The 22657-nt window shown below is 34.9% G+C and overlaps 2 protein-coding genes and 1 long non-coding RNA gene across 3 annotated transcripts; 2 read left to right on the forward strand and 1 right to left on the reverse strand.

Annotated features, from left to right (window-relative positions):
• The first annotated feature begins 11027 nt into the window (after positions 1-11027).
• On the forward strand, positions 11028-11875 carry LOC108485636 (uncharacterized). Its single transcript, XR_001871340.2, has 2 exons — positions 11028-11237; positions 11500-11875. It is a non-coding gene; the product is annotated as an uncharacterized LOC108485636 (long non-coding RNA).
• A 2377-nt stretch (positions 11876-14252) lies between these two features.
• Positions 14253-16979, forward strand: LOC108484231 (probable receptor-like protein kinase At1g49730). The gene is made up of 7 exons (XM_017787945.2): positions 14253-14619; positions 15369-15624; positions 15832-15884; positions 15960-16027; positions 16186-16275; positions 16377-16440; positions 16520-16979. The coding sequence occupies exons 1-7, from the start codon at positions 14556-14558 to the stop codon at positions 16822-16824; spliced, it is 900 nt and encodes a 299-aa protein (XP_017643434.1). The 5' UTR covers positions 14253-14555; the 3' UTR covers positions 16825-16979.
• Positions 16631-19560, reverse strand: LOC108484230 (dnaJ protein homolog). The gene is made up of 6 exons (XM_017787944.2): positions 19111-19560; positions 18840-19005; positions 18355-18493; positions 17987-18263; positions 17698-17896; positions 16631-17621 (listed from the first exon to the last, which is right to left on the reverse strand). Exons 1-6 carry the CDS (start codon positions 19258-19260, stop codon positions 17302-17304), a joined length of 1251 nt encoding a protein of 416 aa, XP_017643433.1. The 5' UTR covers positions 19261-19560; the 3' UTR covers positions 16631-17301.
• Between the last annotated feature and the right edge of the window lie 3097 nt (positions 19561-22657).

Below are 22657 nucleotides of genomic sequence, written 5' to 3' on the forward strand. Positions count from 1 at the left end.
GAGTCTGCAAATTCTCCCAAGTAGAATCCTCTGGAAAAGTGTCTGCCCACTAGACGAGAACCTCCACAACAGCATGGTTTCCTTGCTTGACTAGGCGTCTATCCAAGATTTGAACCGGTGTCTTAAGAAGAGATCCATCCAAACCGACTGGTGGTAAGGTAGGAACACTAATTGCTGACCCAATATGTTTCTTCAATTGGGAAACATGAAAAGTAGGATGAATTTTAGCAGCAGGTGGTAATGCTAATTTGTAAGCAACCTGGCCAACAAGAGCTTCCACTGGAAACGGCCCAAAATATTGAGAGGATAACTTCTGATTTTTGAACTTGTGGAGAAAATGTTGGCAATATGGTTGGAGCTTCAAATACATTAAGTCCCCCACCTTAAACTCTCGTTCCGAATGATGTTTGTCCGCTATTTGCTTCATACGATCCTGAGCACGAGAGAGATGAAACTTTAAGACCTTGTGCATAAGTTCTCTATGTTGTAATGTGCGATCCACAGTCGCAACAAGAGAAGCACCAGCCACATAGAGTAAGTGCAACGGTGGTTCTTATCCATAAAGAGCTGCATAAGGTGTGGTCTGAATAGTAGAATGATGAGTAGTATTATACCACCACTCTGCCAAAAGAAGCCAAATAACCCAAGCTGATGGTTTTTCACCAGTCATACAGTGCAAATAACTCTCCAAACACTTGTTAAGTGTTTCAATCTGGCCATCCGTTTGAGGGTGATAGGCCTTAGACATCTTCAACTTGGTTCCCAAATGGCGAAACAGTTCCTGCCAAAAATGACTTAAGAAAATATGATCCCGATCAGAAACGATAGAATTTGGTAGTCCATGCAACTTGTAGTTATGCTGAAGATATTCTGTAGCAACAGTCAAAGCTGTAAAGGGGTGTGCCAAAGCGAGAAAGTGATCGTACTTAGTCAAACGGTCGACCACAACAAGAATAGTGGATTTGCCTTGGGATGGAGGAAGACCTTCAATGAAATCCATGCTAATGACAGCCCAAGCACGATCAGGTATAGGTAAGGGTTGCAAAAGTCCAGGAGAAGCTGAAGTTTCAATTTTGCAACACTGACAAACGATACACTCTCGAACCTACTGTTTAACATCGTTTGAAAGGCCTTTCCAATACAGCAAGGCAGAAATTCGATGACGAGTGGCATGAATGCCCGAATGACCACCCAAAGCACTGTCATGAAAGAGACTAAATATGTACTTTCGAAGTTGGATATCATGTCCTACCACCACTTTGCCCCGCTTGTGAAGAAATGTCCCATGCCATGAATACTTGGGATGTAATTGAGGCTGCTCTTGGACAGCATGGAACAATTGAGAAATTTTCTAATCTGTAGCATATGAAGCTATAATGCGATCCCAAACCTCTGACCAAGGAAAATGCGCAGTACCATCACATTAGAACAACTGAGAAGTGGGAACATAAGGTTTCCTGGATAATGCGTTGGGCACAGTATTCTGAGCACCCTTGCGACAATAAATGGAGAAATCATAACCCAACATCTTTGCAACCCACCGTTGTTGATAAGGCGTAATTGCTTGCTGCTCAGAAAGAAATTTTAAGCTCTGGTGATCTGTTTTGATAAAAAAACGTTGCCCGACCAAATAGGAATGCCATTTCTTCACCGCAAGCAAAACCGGAAGCATTTCCTTACTGAAGTACGCCACTGGCCGACCCTTTTGTTGTAGAACAGCCCCGACCCCTTGACCATTAGCATCTATTTCCACACAAAAGGTTCCTAGAAATTTGGTAACGCAAGAACTGGAGCCTGACAAACAGCCGTTTTGAGCTGATCGAAAGCAGCTTGTTCCCGCGCTGTGCATTGCCAAGGTGCGCCTTTTTTAACAAAAGAGTAAGGGGCTTAGCCAATGGACCATAACTTTGAATAAAGCATCTGTAATACCCGAAGAGTCCCAAAAAACTCCGCAACTCATTGACGGATGTCGGTGGAGACCAATCCAACACGCTCGCCACTTTGGCACGATCCATGCTAACCTCTCCTTAAGAAATCACATGGCCAAGGTATTCAACTTATTTATCACCAAAAACACATTTGGACTTCTTAGCATAAAGCTGGTTAGAGCGCAACACTTGCGGCACTTCTCGCAAATGGATCAAATGATCAGCCCACTCATGAGAATACATTAGTATGCCATAAAAAAAACAAGAACTAATTTCCTCAAAAAGGACTGAAAAATCAAATTCATCAAAGATTGGAAGCTTGAGGGAGCATTGGTCAAGCCAAATGGCATGACCAAGAATTCATAATGAGCAGCATGAGTTTTAAAGGCTGTTTTGTATACATCTTGCTCATGCTTTCGAATCTGGTGGTAGCCCAAGCGCAAATCCAGCTTGGAAAAAAAAATTGCTTGCCCCAAGTCATCTAGGAGCTCCTCAATGATTGGAATAGGAAATCGGTCTTTGATAGTCAATTGGTTAAGTTGTCTGTAATCCATGCACAGCCACCAACTACCATCCTTCTTTTTGACCATCACTACCGGAGAGGCAAATGGACTGTTGCTATCCCGAATTATGCCCTCATGCAACGTTTCTTGGATCAATTTTTCTAATTTCATTTTCTAAACTGCTGGATATCGATAGGGCCTCACTTTGACAACCTGAGACTCATCCATTAATGGAATTCGAGGGTCCTGCAGTTGATGAGGTGGCAAACCTGTAAGAACTTGGAAAATGTCATCGAAGTTAACAAGAAGATCTTGCAAATCTAGTGGTAACTGATTTGATTGCATTGTGAGAGTAGTTTGATCCTCAGAAGTCAATAACATCGGATACGGCCCATTACCAATCAAACTCAAGCACTTAACGAACTGATTACTAGAAACAATCTGAAGTAAGCCTGGTACAATACCTTGTAACATACAATTCTGTTTTTCGTACTTAAATTGCATGGTTAAGTTAGAGAAATTCCATACAATTGGACCAAGAGATAACAGCCATTGAATGCCAGGCACCAGATTAAACCCTTTCACAGACAAAATTAAAAAGTCGGTGGTGAAATGATAGCCCTGAGCCTTCCATGAAACTGCTCTACACAATCATTGAGTGGACAGTCGAACCCCATTTTCTACCATTACTCGTAAGGTACTACTTTGCTCGATTGTTAAATTCAGTCTTTTGGCCACCTTGAAGTCAAAAAAATTGTGTGTACTCCCAGAATCCACCAGCATAACTACTTCAGTGTGGTCAATAACTGCTGAAAATCGCATGGTATTATGCCCCTGCAACCCTTGTAAAGCATGCAACGACAATATAGGACTTTCCAGAATCGGTTCTATTGAATCTAACTACTCAGGATAATCCTAAGAATCTTCAGATGATGGACTCTTAACATCAAATCCTTGGTTCCAGGTTGCTTCAATAACAAGTTGACACAATTGAGATTTAGAACATTTATGACCTGGAGAGTACTTCAAACCACATAAAAAACAAAGGCCCTTCTTCTATCTATCTTCCAATTCTGCTTGGGATAAAGACTTAGGTGGACTCCTTTGAACCACATTACCCTACACCAACCTGCCTTTTACAATCGAACTCCCCACTTCTTGTTGCATTCGCGAAACAGGAAGTAAAGGTTTTGGTGAAATATAGCCACTGCCAGTATTGGAACCTTTCATTGATGGTCCACACACAATGTTTTCAATCTGTCTAGCTAGGTTGTAGCCTTCCATCAATGGCTGAGGCTTAAACAACATACTGTCCAATATCGGTCTTCAAATTACTGATGAAGATACTCAAAGCATAAGATTCAGGTAAGCTTAACTGATTCAACAAACTCAAAAATTCATCATGAAACTGCTCAACGGATCCATGTTGCTTGAGAGTTACTAACTCAGTCATAAGGTCGAGAAAAGATTCAGAACTAAAACGTTCCTTAATCCCTCTAGCATATAACTCCCACGTCAACTGGTGCAACCCACCATGCCTATGTACAAAAAAGTGATGCCAATCTAACGCCTTCCCTTCTAAATGTAAAATAACCACCTTGACCTTAGAATGCTCACCAACATTTTCAGCCTCAAAATATTGCTCTAATTTTACCACCAACCTTTAAAATTTTCACCATCAAAACGTGGACAATCCACTTGAAAGGAAGTATTTACAGTTTCCACCGTACCTCCGCGTGAAGACAAACTTGAGTGTCCTAAATCTGGCATCGGAGACACTATGAGATGTTCCTTTGTAGGGAACCTAGGAGGAGAACCCAAAATCCCCTTTCATTTGCTCGATGCCAACCCAGTAACTGGAACAGAAGGAATCTGCCTAAAATACTGTTCAAACAACGAATGAAGCTCAAATCTAAGTTCGGATCTTACCTCTGACCGCACTTCCGACTTAAGTCCCTCTTGAAAATCCTTCAACCTCGCATCAATCCTAGCATCCAATTGAGAAAATTCAACTTACAGCTGCGTCAGTTCACCTTGCATCATACCAAACTCTTTCTGCATTCTGGTCGTCACTCCTTCTACGGCCATAAGGATCGAGTAGCTCTGATACCTTTGTTAAAGATTAGATTCAGAACCAAGAAAAAGAGAAGAATTAAGGGGAAAACAATAGAGAAAGAAGAAAAAGGAACAGAAACTTTAGAATTTCCAAATTCAAATCTGTAAAGGACGGTTACCAATATATATGGCAACTCAACAACAGCAAGAGAAAAAATTAAACACATCGTTTTGATAACAGTGGTTCAACCTAAAACGACTCATTTCACTAATACTAAACGCACCGTATAACTAATCATAAAAGAACTAACAGAATTAACCAATTCCTTCCACAACAGTTGGACAACCCATTGTAGAGAGACTACTAGTCCCTTAAAGAGTCTCACACAAATAATACTGTTAATATCGCAACGATTTGAATGATCCAATGCCCAACCTAACATATTGTGACTTAACTCGTAATTTTCTTTTCCAGGAAAATCTGGAGTGGGTAAAAGGATTAGCTTAATATGGAATGATGTTCACAACCTGAGATCTGTCCATAGCTAAAATAAGAAAACATCCCACTACATTCATGCCAACACTCATATACCCATGTTCTTGGTGGCTTAGGCATCGGAGATTGAAAATCCAGACACACTGAAACCAATTTTGAAATTGAACGAAATGCAAGTTAATTGTGGGATTCCATCACCCGTTAATGTCATTTTAAGCGTGTAGGAACCTTGCAAAAGCCATACATAAAAAATATCAGCTAATTACCACTTATGTTAACTACCACATAATATATAACTCGAATTAAGAGTTCTAGATCACTTTCGATCATACTTCCCTCCTAAGAAAGAGTAAATCTTGGTTTTGGACCTGACTGACAGTTAAGAACCAGATTGGTTTAAATATGCAACCAAATGGTGCATCAACACTTTCATGACATATGAAAAGCTAGGGAATATCAGATTGTCAAAATGATCGAAGAGTTCAAAACAATGACAATTCAAACCAAGTTGAAAAGAAACAATTAAAAAACAAAACTTCGAAAGCAAAGTAGGTTAAATGCAGACAAGAGAAAAAGATATACAAAGATCAGTGTTGTCGAGTGTGCAAGGCACACTGAGGTAATAGAACCCTCATATCGGATTGAAGTGAAGTGCAATATTTATATGTGCTAGTTTTGGTATTTGCCTATAAATATATATACACAAACATCCATATCAAGTTTAAGATATATAATAAACTCTGAAGTGCGGTCTAGTTTTTCTACAAAACATGCATATTGTTCTATTGTTCAGTATGCATGATTTCCTTATGCATCATGTCTATTATTGAATATTCAAATACTGAGATGTATAGATATGATACTATCTCTTTCTTGCTACTAAAGGTATATCTAACAAAAAATAATAATAAGAAAAAAATAACAAAAAATATTACAAGTTCAAGTTCCACCATGTGCAAAATAATGTGTGGACTTGTTAGTTAACTTGAATTAAGTTATTTAGTTTATTATTTCTAAAGATTGATCCTGTTTAGACCTATTGATATAATTATTCATAATTTAAAAAAAAATAAAATAAAAGAGGACTTCAATGAGGTGGGGTTTCTTTTATTCCTATCGCCTTACAAAAAGGCATGCCTGGGTACATCAAGCTTGCACCATGATCAAATGGACCTCACTTGAAAGGGTCTGAAGCGCTTTTCATGTCCTACACCTAGGTGCACACCTTGACAACAATGGTGAAAACAAGGTCTTTGATTTGAATAAAACCATTGGAGTTTTACATTTAATTGCCTAAAGATAAGTGAAATTTTATAAGGGCTATTGGTAGTTCTACTCTATGTTACTTGCACTAAAAAATGGGTATCTTAATTTTTTTCTAAGTTGTTTCCATGCATTTGGAGGGTTTCTAGAGGGCTATATTTCCATACCCATGTCCGAAAATGTATAGTACATGGGTGTCAGACAGGGGTACTTCAAGGAATGTGAAGAGTTGGAACAAAATGGGTTCTAGCCACTAAAATCCCTTGAAACGTCCATTACAGATTAAGCAAACATAGGGTGAAACTAACAGGGAACGTCATCATCAATAATAAATTGAATATTTCAAAACACATCAGGCATGGATTAGTTTCGAATTTCCCATCCTAGGCTAACATATTGAAACATAGTGCAGCTCAATTTTAACAGATGAGTAGCAGGTCAAAGGCAAAGTGTCAAGAAACGTTTAAACCTAGTTTGAAATTAACCATAAAAATGGAATTAAATGAAGCAACCATCCATTTGATGATAACATGTAAAATGGTTAGGAATTAACAAAGGAAATCACATATAAGGTCAAACAAAGGTGTCTATGAGATTTCTTATTGTGCCTACATGAGACTTGAGGACAATGAGTCGTTAATAGATATAACTTTGAAGACCAGTTTGCATTCTATCTTAAACATATGCTGTTTTCATCGTTTCTTTTCCTTTTTCTATTTCAAAAAACAAAGGGTGACGTGGGACCTTAGAAATGTGAGATACTAGATCAATCATGAAGCTTTCAACCAAGCATATTGCTTTACCTAATTGAATGGCTAGTTGAACATCTCAAAGTTCAAGTTAGTGTATAAAGGCACCTCACAGTTAGTATAACCTTAAGAAAAAAGAAAGAAAAAGTTATGGCCATATGTGGAACTTACTGATGGAGTAAGTCTAGGTAAAACTTGATTGTGAGAGAGTACAAAGTTGCCAACTGCAATAGGACAGGATGTTTCCTCACAAAGTGGATGCGTTTCTTGATAGATATGAAACCCAAAGTAGGAAACATCAATCACTGCTTTGCCTCTAGAGATTGCTTGACCAGTAGAAGTTGAGATGAAAAAGGTGGCTGGCTTGCCATTAACCACTAGATTAGGTGATATATCGATTCCATTGACTTTCACAACATAATTACCTCCATTATCTGCATTGCTTGCAATCCAAAAATAGATCATGCATATATTAAGATCAAAAGGCGAAGTAATTGAACACAGATAAAAAGGGGAAAAGAAATTAAGAATGTATAGACTAACATATATGAGTTCCCTAGTAGATATTTCAAGTAAAGGACAAGAACCCAACAACAATGTAGCAGAAAGAAGAAAACAGACCGCAATATTTGAAATTAGTGGCTTGAAGAAAAGGCAAGAAAAGCGAAGATATAGCTAAAAGGGCGAGCTTCAATTGAGTTGCTACAGTGTCCATTGCAGGATTGCTTACGAGAGTTTTCTTCACTTCAGTCTCCAAATGCCAATTTAATCGGGAATAAATAATTTCTCTGTAAATATATTACCTATTCACATTGCAAAACTATCTTCTTTTTTTGGTTGAAAGGGGACCAAACTGCAAAACTATCACAGTCTAGTTTGTCTTGATGTCATTTTTCATATTGAACATGGAAAGAGGCCAGAATCTGTTTAATGTTCATTGAATAATAATTAAAGAGGTGGGAAACCAATTACATGGGCTCATAGCCTGTTCTGGGGTATACATAAACCCACTGGGCCTCAACTTGGTATCCAAGATTGAAGAACTCGCATAAACAAAAAGATACCCATTAAATTGAATGTCATTATCTAATTTTTAGTGCCCCCAAGGACCAACTTGTCATAGTGCTGCTACTTTTTACTGTCTTTTTTTTTTTCCTTTTTAACTTCAGTTTTTAGTCTAATTAACATTTTGGTATCTAGAGTTGTCACTTCTCTCAATTTTCTATGGATTTTTTTTAATTAGTAGTTTAGGATTCGATTCTCATTTTAAGTATAAAGCAGTTTTAAAATTCATTGCCAGCGTCTACCTTAATGAGTCTAAAAATGCAGAACATTAGTAAGCTCCAATGATTACATTGAGAAACCAAAAAGAATTTACTTCCCTCGTGCATATTAATCCAAAAATTGTAACCTAGGTTTTTTTTTTGAATTTAGTATCTTTAGTCAATCAAAATGCATGTCACCTTCTGCTATTCAGTTGTTTCTTTTCTTTTTGAGCTGCTAAATATTCTTTAAAAAAAAATCAGTGGCATGATGTAATGATTTAAATAAAAATTTTAAATAATTTAGTAATTAAATTATAAATTTTTTAATTAAGTAATCAAAATAAAAATTTATCTATAATTTAATAACTAAAAAGTAATTTACCCATAAAAACGTATCTAAAAAGTGGTGTTACCTTCTTTTATTTTCCTTTCCTTCCATTTCCCTTATTCTAGTGCAATCTAAGGGGTTTTCAATTGTTGCAGAGGTGAAGAGATGGAGCTTTGGGTTTCTTCTTCAACCCAACTGAAAATTAAAGGAAATTTAAAATTTTAGGACAATTTAAATAGGGTTTTTTAAAATATATATATTGATATAAAAATCCATAGAGGAATTGATGTGAATTGCTTTTTTTATTTAAGGTATGTTTCATTTTTGTTTTATGGTTAATAAAGGTTTGATAATTTATTCTTTACGAAAGAAGTTAGAAATTTATTTTAGGGTTAAATTAAATTATAAAATTTTAAAGAGATTAAAATATAATTATACTATTTTATATGTTTATTATTTTAAAATTTTAAAAAAGATTAAACTGAAATTTAATCGTGTATTTTTATAATTGTAAAAAAATAAAATAATAATTTGTGATTTGAAGGGAGGTAAAGTCCCTGGGAACTCCTGGCGCTATCGTATATGTCGAAACCATTTTTAAGTTTTGAAAAAATGGGGATTGACTTTAAAAAACGAAAGTTTGGAGTCGCCACCAAATTTTTTATTTAGGTGTGATTGGATCACCTAACAAAGTAACCTATTTTTAGAAAATTGTTTTTTGGTCTTCGAAATTAAAAAAAATGGGTTCGAGAGTCAGTTACGTACAAGGAAGGATTAACACCCTCGTAAAACCCAAAATTGGTACCTAATTGATTAATTGATGTCCTAATGTCAAATGCTTGAAAAGACTTTAGAATACGATCCTTTTATTTTTTTTTTTAAAAATACACTTGAATAAATTAAACTGAATTATAAGACCCTCCTATCTCGAAGAAATAAAATGTCACACCCAGTGAGTTAGGATGCAACATTTTTGACCCTTAAAATTAAACTTGTCTTTTAATTTTCAAAACTCATGCATTTAAGTTTCAAAAGGATATTCGATTTTTTGGGTCAAATGAAAAATCGGAACCCAGTAAGTTAAGACACAATCTCTTAAAATTTTAAATACAAAATGTTGCCTTTATTTTTAGAAATCTTTACCTCGAGAAAACAAAGTGTCATATCCAATAAGTTAGGACCCAACATCTTGAATTCCCAAGCATAAGCTTTTATTTGAAACTTATTCGTTTGGATTGAAGTAGGATATTCGATTATTTAGATTCAACGTGGAAAATTGGAACCCAATAAATTAGGGCACAATCCTCTCGAAAATTCCAAATACCGAGTATTGCCTTATTTTTTTTAAAAAGTTTTTTTTGGATTTGGAGGAAAATTGATACAATATTAAAACGATGTATAAAAAAAATATAAAACGGTAATATGAAAATATAGCTTATAGAACACAAAATGGCAATAAACACATCATATGTATTATTTAAGAAGCTAATATCAATAATCAAAGACAAATGAATTAAAAGACATATATAACCATTTCTAAAGAACCAAAGCAAGTCGAAATAGAATGTGGGAATAATTTAAAATGATAATAAATGAATTTATAATATATAATGTGAGAAAAGAATTTAAAATTAACAATGTACAAAATGAATTAAAAAAAGACGACATATCCCAAAATTTAAAATAATATATGTATAAGTTTAAAATAAACATATAAAAAACTCAAAATAAAAAATATATGAAATGATTTGTAATGATATAAAATAAAACGTTATATAAAACAATATAAAATAAATAATATATAAGATAATTGAAAGTAACAATATATAAAACTCAATCAAGATAAAACTATTTAGAATATGTAATATCAAAATGATAAAATAAAATTGCTTGAAAACAATATTACACAAAAAAAATCTGAAATAAATAAATAAAATACAAATTTGTAACAGGGATGAAAATAAAATAAATCTCTATACGAATGATAAGTAAATAATCAAGCAAATAAATATTAAATATTAAGCAAATTAATTTAATAGTATGATGATAATGATAATAGAAGTAATAATAATGAAAAATATAACTAAGATAATAATAACATTACAAATAATTAATTTATTTGGAAATAAAACAACAAAAATAGTAGAAAAGGACTAAAACAGAACTTGAAATTGAATTTCAGGGCAAATCAGAAATAAATAAATGAGAAAAGAATTAAATCACATATACGAATGAAAAGGAGGGACTATTCCCGAAAATATCCCTCTTCCTCCACAAAAAAATAAAAATAAAAAACGGGGTCAGAATTAAAAAGAAAAGGAATTCAATCAAAAAACCTTTGCAAAGAAGAAGGACTATTCGAGAAAATATCCCAAAATTCCAAAAATGAAAAACTCCTCCCTTCCTTAAACGACGTCGTTTTAAATTTAGTTTAAACCACTTCAAACAAAACGTTACAGACCCATTCCTTTTTTCCTTCTTTTTAAAACAAAACAAGGATTCTTTCTCTTCTTTAAAAAAAGTTCCAAATCCCTAAACCCCATTTTTGCTCTCCTTCAACAGATCATAGAGAGGCCATCCAACCAACCCTTTTTTGAGTCTAATTCCAACGACGGAGAAGGATTCTCCGGCACTGTGACCGCGGGTTCAGGTAAGCCCTTCTCCTTTCCTCTTTGATTATTGTATATCTAAAAAAAATATAAGAAAAAGGAAACTCAAAAAATAAGAAAGAAAGAAAAAATGAAATCACCTCCTTGCTTTGGAGTTTTCTTTTGTATTGATTTGAGTGTGTTTTCTTGTATTTCCCCCGTATTCTATTTCTCTAAAAAAAAGGGTAAACAAAAGCTCCCCCAACAATAGATTCTCATGAGGCTTTTATAGCCTTTTTACAACTGTTTTTTCGACTATTGCAGGTGGCGTGGTGGATGTGGGCACTGACATGGCGTGAGTAGTGCGGCATTGGAGGCCCGAGTGGCGTGGGACGCGGAGGTCGTTGGTGGAGCGGCGACTGTTGCAAGCACTGGGGCTAGGGGTTTTTTTGCTGAAAAGTTTAGGTTTTAGGCCCCTTTGGGCTTTAGGGTTATTAGGGTTTGGGTTTAAGTTTTATTTTGGGTTTTAGATTTAGGTTAAAAACAATTGGGCTTGTAATTGGACTGTAAAAAAAAAGAATTTTATTTCTGTTTATTTGTTTGTGGGTCTTGGGCCCGGGCTAAAACTGGGCCCTACAGTATAGATGTAACACTTATTGTCCTTTCATTATCAAATCAAAAATAATTTAATGATGTTAAATTTTGGATATTTTATGTGAGATGAGTGAAATGTTAAAAGTGAGATTGGTTAAAAGAAGGCAGTTGTACGTTCTCTACCTAATAGCATTGAGAGAGCTCGTAGCTCCTTTCTTTGGAAGTCTCTCTCTAAAGTCTGGGCACTTTTGCGCGAGAACATCATATGGTCAGTCGGTAATGGGAACAAAATCCAAAGTTGGAAGGACCCTTGGGTTCCCAATGTTGGTTCCCTTATCAATTATATTCCTGCCCACACCAATATTAGACCTGACAGTCTACTCAGAGAATTGACCACAAATGAGGGCAATTGGAGCTTTGAACTCTTGCAGGCTTAGTTACCAAAAGAGATCATTTGCCAGATCAAGGGCATCCCACCTCCTCATCCACTTGAAGAACCTGCCAGACTATCCTGTCGTCATATTTCAATCGGAGCTTTCGCCATCAAAAGTGTCTTCAAAATGTTGAAGGAGGAGTCTTGGAGTCCCAAAGATGAGCTATGGAAGAAAGTGTGGAAATTGCCAGGACCGCAAAAAGTTCGGTTTTTCTTCTAGAATGTCCTTAAGTAGAGACTCCTTACCAATACAGAACGAGCTAGGCATGGACTAGTAGAGGACCTTTCTTGCCCAATTTACGGGCATGCATCTGAAGATATCTTACACGTCATCTGAGACTGCACTTTCACTAAAGAAGTGTGGAAACATGTAATTTCGAGAACTCAACAATTTAGTCAACCTAAATTCCCAAGGTGGGGAAACTAGTTGGGCATGCCTCTTTGGACTATTGGCTTGGTGCCTATGGAAGAATCCTAACATCTTCATTTTTCAAGGAAAATCGTAGAGCTCGGAGGAGATAATTAAAACCTCGGTGTCTTGGGTCAAGCACTTCTCCTTGATAAGCAGACAAGTTATGGAAGCTGAAATCGAATCGACTCGTGGAGAACCATTGACAGGAGAGTGGACTTATCTTAACACAGATGGTGCTGTTCGAGTGGACTCGGGGGCTGCAGCTACAGGAGGAGTGCTATGAGATAGAAATAGAGAGTGGATCCTAGACTACAACAAATACCTAGGTAATTGCTCGATCCTTGATGTGGAACTTTGGGGTATTCTTGACGGCCTAAAACTCATCCAGCGAAGAGGCGAGGTCAATGTTGTAATTCAATCTGACAACTTGGAGGCAATTAAAGCTATTCACGGAAGTGTCTTGAAGACCTCACACTCTGCTCTTATCAGAATGATACAACGCATCTCTCCCAAGGAAGCAATTAGATCTTACGCTACATTTCTAGGGAGCAAAATCAAAGTGTTGATTTAATAGCCAAATTGGCTTTTGGAGAAAAGAAAGCTCTACAACTAATCGAAACCCCCTAGAAATCTTAGCACTCATCAAAGTTGATAAAGAGAAGTACTTTTGTATTTCATTTTCCAACCACGTAACTTAGTTTTGTAAGTTTCTTTTATCACCAAAAAAGAAAAAGAAAAAAGAAGGTAGCCGTACCAACCTGGGAGAAATAATCAGTCCCAACTTCATGGGCTAAAATGTTAATTAACCCTTTTTTATTTGCTAAACTAAAAGAAGAGGAGGAGTTGATGGTTGGGTTTAGGTTGTCAAAGTCTGATGTTAGAGTATTATTTATTAATTAAATAAAGTAAAACCAATATTAATTAGAAAAATCTGTATCCAAATCTTAAGTAGAAAGTGAGTTGTTTGGAATCTTAAATTGCTCTTGGAACAAGTTAGTGAGCTCTAAACTAAAATAACATTGTTGGAAAAATTGGATATATTGATATACTGATGTTGCCCCATGCACAAGCCACAATAATTTTGCCATTATTCACTTTCTATCTTTTATAAGAAAAATAAAATAAAATTGAATTAAAAGAGTTATATATGTTAAATCTTTAAAAGGAATTGTCTCTCAACATATTTATGTTATTATAAAATTCAAAGTTTTCCAAAGATTTTGTTAGACACACTTAATCTGTATCCTAATATTATATAAAAACAAAATCACTTGTTTAAAGCCATTAGATCATGAGAATGAATAATTTAAGTTAGTGCGATCAAAATTATTATTTAATGTGCTTTATTGATGTAAGTATAAATATATAAATATTAAAAGATTGATAATATTTTTTTAATTCAACTACTTGTAGAGAAAATGTAAGTATGTGAGGTAGTTAAGAAACAAATTTGGAGAAGTAAGTTTTAAGAAAAAACATAGTATGGGAAATAATGTATATTGAAGCGAAAAAGGCCCTGACTAATACACCCATAAATACCCTACCAAGTCCCAAAAAAACTGTCAAAATTGGCATTAAAATAACCGATCTACAATTTAATTAATGGAACCCTCTAAAACTGATCCAACAACATTAACAGATTTTGACACTTCATTTTGGAGTCACCCAAAACTTTTAATTGCCCCCAGTGTAAGGGTTGAACTGATTCAAACCACCACTCACTCATCATAACTCTCACTTACTTCCCAAGTTTGTGAATTATGTGAGATGGAATCTCAATGTTTTTTTTTTAATTACCGAAAATCGGATTCTTGGGTAATACAACGACATGACAATTAGTAATTAAGTATTTGACTGCCGCAGAACCAGGGTCATATAAGTTAACCCAAGAGAACAAAAGAGAAGTGGCGTTTCAGAAAGAGACAGACTGTTGTTTTGGGAATGGATCCTATGATCCGGAAACTCAGATTTCGTCTTCTTGCATGGCTTCACCGATCTCGCTCCGGTAACCGCCCCCCCCCCCCCCCTCTTTTTCCTTTAATTGTTTAGTGCAAAAAAATAAAACATAACCGTTGGACTCAAACTCACTGTCTTTGTCTGTTAAGACTGTCATGTTTTTTAGATTAACTGTTGTTTTCGTTTTATGGGAACTTATAGTTATTTTTAGGTGGGATTTTACTAAGGGTTAATTGGTTTTTTTTTTTTTTTTTTGTAATTGTTCATGAATCACGATCCTAGAGAAAAATTTTGATGGAAATTGGTGGATTTTTAGCTTTGATCATGCTGGTTTAAAATTGGGTTTAATAATTTCTGGTGAATTTGGTTTTGGAGGTTTTGAAAGACTGTAATGAGATTGAACTTGGTAAAGTTGAAATCTTGAAGAATGATATTGCCAGCTCTGAAGATTCTTAGCTAATCTATTTACTTTTTATCAGTTTCAATGGTGCTTAGGATGGTAAATCAATTAGGTTTCAACCTATATATCTCCGTGTATGTGTTGGACAAGATGTCTTTGTGTCTGCATATATGTAATAAATCTTGATCATATGCTGTCCCATTGTTTTTTAATTAGATCAGAGAAGAAACATTATAAGAACTTGTTAAATATATTGGTATTAGCAAATGCAATGGATAAAATTTTGAAAACTTGGCAGTGCATTTGGTTTAAGAGGGTTATTATTGTGAGTTTGTCCAAGATGTGTTGCATTGTCAATTATGATCATACATCATCCCCTTTCTTTTGTTATTTTTCAGGACCAATCTTGTTTGTGAAGAAGTTCTCATACAAAGATGTAAAGAGGGCAACCGATGGCTTCCACAGGATAGTATACAGCAATTCCCATGGGGCTGCTTATAAGGCCAACTTTGAAGGAGGTGAAGTTGCTTTGGTAAAAGAAGCAAGAGCTTTTGATGAAGGGAAAGAAAGTTTCTATCGAGAAGTGCAATTCTTGGGGCGATTGCATCACCGCCATCTTCTTGCGCTTAGGGGGTTTTCCACAGGGCAGAAGAGGTTGATGTCTAACTTTCATGTTCCTTCCCTTTTCTGATTTGCTTGCTTTTAGACAAATTGTAGAGGCTTGATTTCGAAAAAAGAAAAAAAGTGTGCAGCAGTTGACACTTGACAACATCAAATGAAAGATTCATGTGTGTTTCCGTAGCTTCTACAATCAAGACATCATGCATAAAGATTCATCATAGTTTTGCTTTATCTTTGCAGGTTATTAGTGTTTGACAATATTGAAAATGGAAGCTTGAAGGAGCATTTTAATGGTAAATCTATAAAGCATGATTTATATGTACTTGCAAAAACTTCATTTTGTGTTTTTAAACACTGGCTCTTGACAGATCCTCTCAGGACTCCTTTGAATTGGAAAGCAAGGCTACAAATAGCTGTAGGTGTGGCAGCAGCATTGGTAAGTCGCAAACTCAAGTATCGAGAGTCTGTGGGTGAGGGAGGAGATTACCGATACAGGGTTTCAAACCCGAAATATACTCAACCTTACTTTGTAAAATTTTTTCTCTGCATATTAGTTTGATCTCTGTATAACATAATGCATACACTATACCGCAGGAATACTTGCTTCTTTTCAGTAACCCACCTGTTTATCATGTCTCCATCAGCTCAAGCAATATCATGTTAGACGAAAACTTTACAGCAAAGGTCAACTTTCATTCCCTTTTGATGTTAGCATTTGTATAGTTAACACTGACATCATAAGAAGATAATAAAAAGTAATGACCATTATTCTTTCTTTAAAACAGCTATCAGACGTCGGCCTTCTCAGTTCAATTGGAACTTATGTTCCTCATTCCTCGTGTTCAGAAGGTGAGGTGATACCATAGCAAGAGTTGCTTTCCATCCCAATGTGTGTTGATAGAATATGATATTCATTGTTTGGTTGCAGAATGCATGGATCAGGAATGTGGCAACATAGTCTATCAGCTTGGGGTTCTGATATTGGAGCTAATAACAGGGCAGTCATCGGAGCAAGGGGGCACCGATTTAATCCAATGGGTCCAAGGATCTCGGCTAAGCAGTTCCATCCATATGATGATAGATCCAGATCTAGGGAACAATTATGATGCTAGGGAGCTTAAGAAGCTTTTGGTTGTAGCAAGATTATGTATAAAATCCAAGAGTAACCCAAAGTTTCCGGTCTCACAGGTATTTCGTTTTCTGCAGAAAAAGGTACACATTCCCCGAGATTAAGTGTTGGTAAGCAGAGTTTAGTTTTGTTTTGTACAAAGAATTTCATTTATTTTATTTATAGAAACGAAGTTGGAGTTCATTCATTCATGGAGATTTTGCAAGACTAGAACAAATCCAATAAATAAAGAATTGTTTCATTCTGTTTTCAATCATAATGGAATAGAAATGCATGCAAATATGGTACTAGTCTTATTGTTAAAGAAGATTTGGTGCACATGTTGCTAAAATCAAGAGTGGAGGATCCTAGACTGAAAGTGTGGAAATCTTAACTGAGAAAACATTAATTGAAAATAAATAAATAGCCTACAGAGAAATCGACATTTTCTATAAAAATTGTCTGGTAAACAAAGAACACTTCCGGACTGCAACAGAGCAGACTTGCAAAAAAAAAACCATACAGTCCCAGTTATGTTACTGTGAAGATCAGCTTCCATAAACCTAGGAATACGAATACTACTCAAACTCAGCTCCAATTCATTACTGTTGAGCACATTGCACTCTCTGGGCACCACCATGCGTATCCTCATCTTCATCATAGGCTTCCTGAGCTACCTGCTGCTTCCTCCTCATCTCCTCTTCAATGTTCACATCGTGTAGCGTGGTCTCCTCACACTCATCTAGCTCCATATCAGTCAAATGAGATGTTGGTTTTGGCGGCAGAATAGCCTCAAGTGCCTTAATCTGATCAGGGTTCAATGAATCAGGGAATTCAACGGTGAAGTGAATGTACATTTTGCCCTTGATGAATGACCTCTGGTACAGGGGCATCCCCTCATCATTGATTGCCTTAAATGAATCTGGGATAAAATGTTACACAAGTTAAAAACCAAGCAATGCAAAATAAGAAAGCCTTAAATGTCCCCGACTACTTACCAGGCTTAACAACCTCTCCAGGAATCGACTTGATTAGAAGTTGTCGACCATCAAGATGGGTAACCACAAACTGGAAGCCACACAAAGCTTCAGTTAGAGCCAATGTATGTTCCACAAACAGGTCTTCTCCCTTTCTCTTGAATTTTGGATGGTCTTTCTGCTGAAGGACAAAGACTATGTCCCCTGTAATGGTATCGGGCTGCAGAGCACACCAAACATCAATAAAAAATCAGTTAGGCCCCATGTTACGGTGCATATACTAGACTAATTATTGAATCATAAAACATACAGCCTCATCAGCTTCGCCTGGGAACGTAATCTTCTGTCCATTCTGCATACCCTTTTCTACAATGACTTCCAGCACTTTCTTCTCCTGAACAACCTTCTCACCTTTACACTGAGGGCAGCGGTCCTTGTCATTTATCGTCTCACCCGTACCCTTGCATTCATTGCAAGGATGTTGCATTTGCTGAATCATGGAAGGACCAAGGTGCCTGACTGAAATCTTCATACCAGAACCCTGGCAACCAGGGCATTGCATTGAAGCTCCAGATTTCGAACCCTTGCTGTAATAAATAACACAATTACATGTAAGCAAATACTACCAACAGTTCCAAACATAGGGGAAAAAAGGAAAGAAGAAAACTATTAACTTACCCACTGCACTTGGAGCATATCACATTGCGGGAAAGTGAAAGCTTCTTTGAGGTCCCAAGGTAAAGATCCTCCAGAGACACCTTCAGGGGATGAACTACATCCTCTCCCCGTCTCTGTCTCCTTCCTCGACTGCTAGCACCTGGTTATCCACAATAACACCATGATGCAATCATCCTAATCTCCATAAAATTCTACCCCACAAAAACCATACAATTATCAAATTTCTCAACCATTTATCAGTATAGCACCAAGTCATCAAACAAGCCGATATTCAAGTGTTAAATTTAGAACGAAAGTGATTATGCTCCTAAAAGACAATCCAACATTAAACAACATAACAATGGTTTCAAATACCGGAGCCTATTCTTCAGTCAGAATCCTCTAAATAAGAAAAATAAAATCGACTATATCCTTAAACCCAAGAAGACATTCCAGAACGGAAGGAAAGTAATACTCAAATAACCCTATTTTAAACTAATCCTCACCTCCAAAGGGACTACCACCGAAGAAGGATGAAAATATATCAAAGGGGTCATGAGCCGCGGCTCCACCACCCATTCCTTCCTTGAGAGCATCCTCACCGTACTGATCATATATCTCACGTTTCTCAGGATCACTCAAAACCTCATAAGCTTGAGCTAACTCTTTAAACTGCCAATCAACCAAAACACAAAAAACAAACCCAGCAAGCAAAATTAGCGATAAAACGATTACACCCACAATTAACCAGAAAAAAACAAGAAGCAAAGATTGTACCTTTTCAGGATCACCACCTTTGTCTGGATGGTTTTTAATGGCGGCTTTTTTATAAGCTTTCTTTAAATCATCGTGGGAAGCATTCTTGGAAACACCCAGAATCTCATAGTACCTCGTATTATCACTCTTCTTGGGTGCTCTTCCAAACATCTTTTTTTATCTTTTTTTTGTTTTTTTTGTTTTCAGCAGTCTAGTGTATCAAAACAACTTTCTTATTCACTTTATTTCGGGGGAGAGAGAGAATAATAACACAACAGAAAGCCCTGAACCAGGAAAAGAAGAAAAGAATAAATCAAAATGGCGTGGTTCCGACGTAATCGGGATGGACTCCCTTTTATACGACCAGATTGTTTAATGTGGACTATTGAGATTTGGCATCCCTTTTCTTGTTTCCAAGTCTCTACAACCTTTACCATTTCTTTAACAAATATTTTAAATTTTATTCATAGATGGAGTGAGTGATAAAGGAATTTAAAATTTAATATTATTAAACAGTCATTAACTTTTTATTTTTATTTAAACATAAAATAAAAATATTAGAAGTAAAATTGTGATAATAATATTAATTACAATTTTAAAAAAATATTTCTATAATTTTATAATTAAATTAGTGACTCGATTAAGAGTGAACCCAACTCAATAAAATACTTTAATAATAAATTTGATAAAAGAATTTATAATACTTAAAATTTATCACAGCTTTAATTTAACTTTTATAGAAAATAATTCTTCTTAAATATAATATGATTTAGAAATAGAAATAAATTAGAATAAAGTAATAAAATTTATCAAATATCTAAAATGAGCCATCCTCCATCCATTCAAGTCACGATCAGAGCACGAATACAAGGACTTAGTATGCAGGATCCTAGGCCAAGCCAGCAAACAATTGGAATCGTTTCTACCACCCAACAGATGGGGATCAACCCTATGCTGGTCACTACAAGATGGCAACCTGGTACCACAAGTCATTGAAGCATGCATCCATTACACTGTGTGTCAGATTATAGGCTTTGGCAGGCTGGCTTGCAAGAGCCTGCTGGAGACCAATGAGAGTCTTATGTTAGAATATACGAGGCATGGGTTAGTTCCGGATATTTTATGAATGCATGAAATTAACCCATGGGTATAGCGTCTATGTGTTCCCATATGTATCAAGGTGGCCGGAAAGCTAGGTTTTGACTACTGTACGAGGGTATAGATAGCACTGGGAAAGGAGGGGGCTTAGTAATTATGTGGATAAAAGAAAAGCATCAAATCTTTGCTTATGTCGAGGATTCGCCCAATCATTTTTGGTTATCACTAATATACGGCCATCCCTCCCTTTCACTTTGAGCAGCCGATGAGCTTCAAAATTATGAAGGGCCATGACTTTCCTTTTCTGGATGGGAAATTAAATTGGTATTAATTTAATTTTGAAAGTGGAAGGGAAATAGGGCCTTTTTCTATCTTAAATTAGATTTTGTTTAATTTTTGCTTTAATTAACTTAAAATCAATTTTAAATACTTTTTTAAAATTTTCACATGAATTAGAATTGATATTTGGATATCCACTTACGTTTGTTGTTTGAAAAATGAATTTATTTTAAATAAAATTATATTTTTAGAGTGAGAACCTCGTTTCATAAGATATGGTATTTCCATATTTGAAAAACCGAAGAGACCAAAAGAAAAGAAAAAGAAAAATTATTTTCTTTGATTTTTCTGCTTTAGAAGTATAAATAAATAAGTAAAACTTAAAATAAAAATAAAAATTTTAGTTGAGTGGTAAAATTTTATTGATGTAAATATTATAAGATCAAATATCACCTCTACAAATTATTTATTGTTTTAAATTAAACCAATAAACTACACTCGAATAATATAAAGATATTTTGTAATTTTTAACTTAATTAAATAAATTAAATTGATTTATTTTATTTTTTAGAAACTAAATTACTTCTAATCATTTGACAAAAATAAATACTTCTTATGAAGCAATTACAATGATAGCTTTTAAATTGAGAATCAAATTGTTTTTAACCCTTAGATTAAAATGAATAAATCTAAACTTTAGATTCAAGATTTAATCTACTTCACTAAAATAAAGAGCACAACACCCAATATTTCCTCTCTTCTTTTTTTTTTTCTTTTCATTGTGTGATACAAGTTTTAGGTTGAAAAAAATTTGGAGAATCTCTTGCACTACATTTGGTTCACTACAATAAAATGAAATTGTAATGGAATAGAGCCGTAATCAGTAATTAAATTGTATGGTTGAATGGATTGGAATGGAATAAAATTGTAATAGTATTCTTATGTTTGATTGAATGAAATATATGTTTGATTGAATGAAATATATGTTGTAATAACATAAGCAAGAAAGTTGAAATGACCAGAGTACCCTTAGCGAAATTTTCTTTTAAGTAGATGATTATTGTTATTGCTATTAAATTTTAATAGGATTATTATTAAATATAATTTAATAAAAATAATAAATAATTTAATCATATTTTAATATAATTATTAAATAAAATTTAATAACATTCTCAACATAATTATTATTAAAATATGAATTAATAAAAATAAAATATATAATATTAGAAAAATAATATAAAACATGCTTTATTATTTTTAAACTGCAATGCATATTTAATGTGCTAGAATATCATTAGCGAAACAAATAATTTAATTATCCTCTAAACTAAAAACAAAAGATTAGAAGTAATAAATAGTTGGAGAATTATATTTTACATCCAAATATAATGTTAATACATTAACAAAAGGTTACATGATGTCATTAACTTATATGTCATAATCTATATGTCATCAAAAAGTTATAACACTCTGTGGCATTCTATCATGTCATTATACTATCCAAATATTATATATACAAAAAGTTACCAAAACACCACCAACACAATCATGATTTTTAATGGGTAGAAATAAATTTTCTCACCCATTCCGATCATACAGAAGAAGTTAGACTTAAGAAACGAGCATTTGCGTTGGATAATTTGGAATTTTGCTCAACGTTTGAAAGCGCTCATCCTCAATTAGTCCTTCTACTTCACATAAGGCCATATATAATTTTTGGGCATTTTCTTGAATGAGCATTCCCTACTTCTCTTGAATTAGCACTTTGGAGGCAATGCTCCTACTTCTGTATATTTTTCCCCAATAATGTGGCAACATCAACAAGTGAAGTAGAAGAAGTTTATTCACTTACATCATAAATATTTTTTTCTTTGTTGAAAATATGGAATCATCTTGATTTGACTCCGACGGTTGCGATTGTGTAACCGAGACATCCATCTTATTCAAGGAGACATCAGCTTCGCATCCATGGTAATTGCATCATTCTTTAGGATTTTTTGTAGTAGCTACATCCTTAACATCTATTTCTTCAATAGTATCAATAACTATTTGAACATCTTTCTCAGTGGCTCGATCTTTTGCGTATATGGAAGTAAGTTGGTCATAATAATGGAAACTGTGATATCTGAATTGATCGACTTCTTTATGACTCTATAAAAAAGAAGGAACCTACATTAGATATAAGTTTGGT

The sequence above is a fragment of the Gossypium arboreum genome, chromosome 7 (genome assembly GCF_025698485.1).
Source record: "Gossypium arboreum isolate Shixiya-1 chromosome 7, ASM2569848v2, whole genome shotgun sequence".
Classification (NCBI taxonomy): Eukaryota; Viridiplantae; Streptophyta; class Magnoliopsida; order Malvales; family Malvaceae; genus Gossypium; species Gossypium arboreum.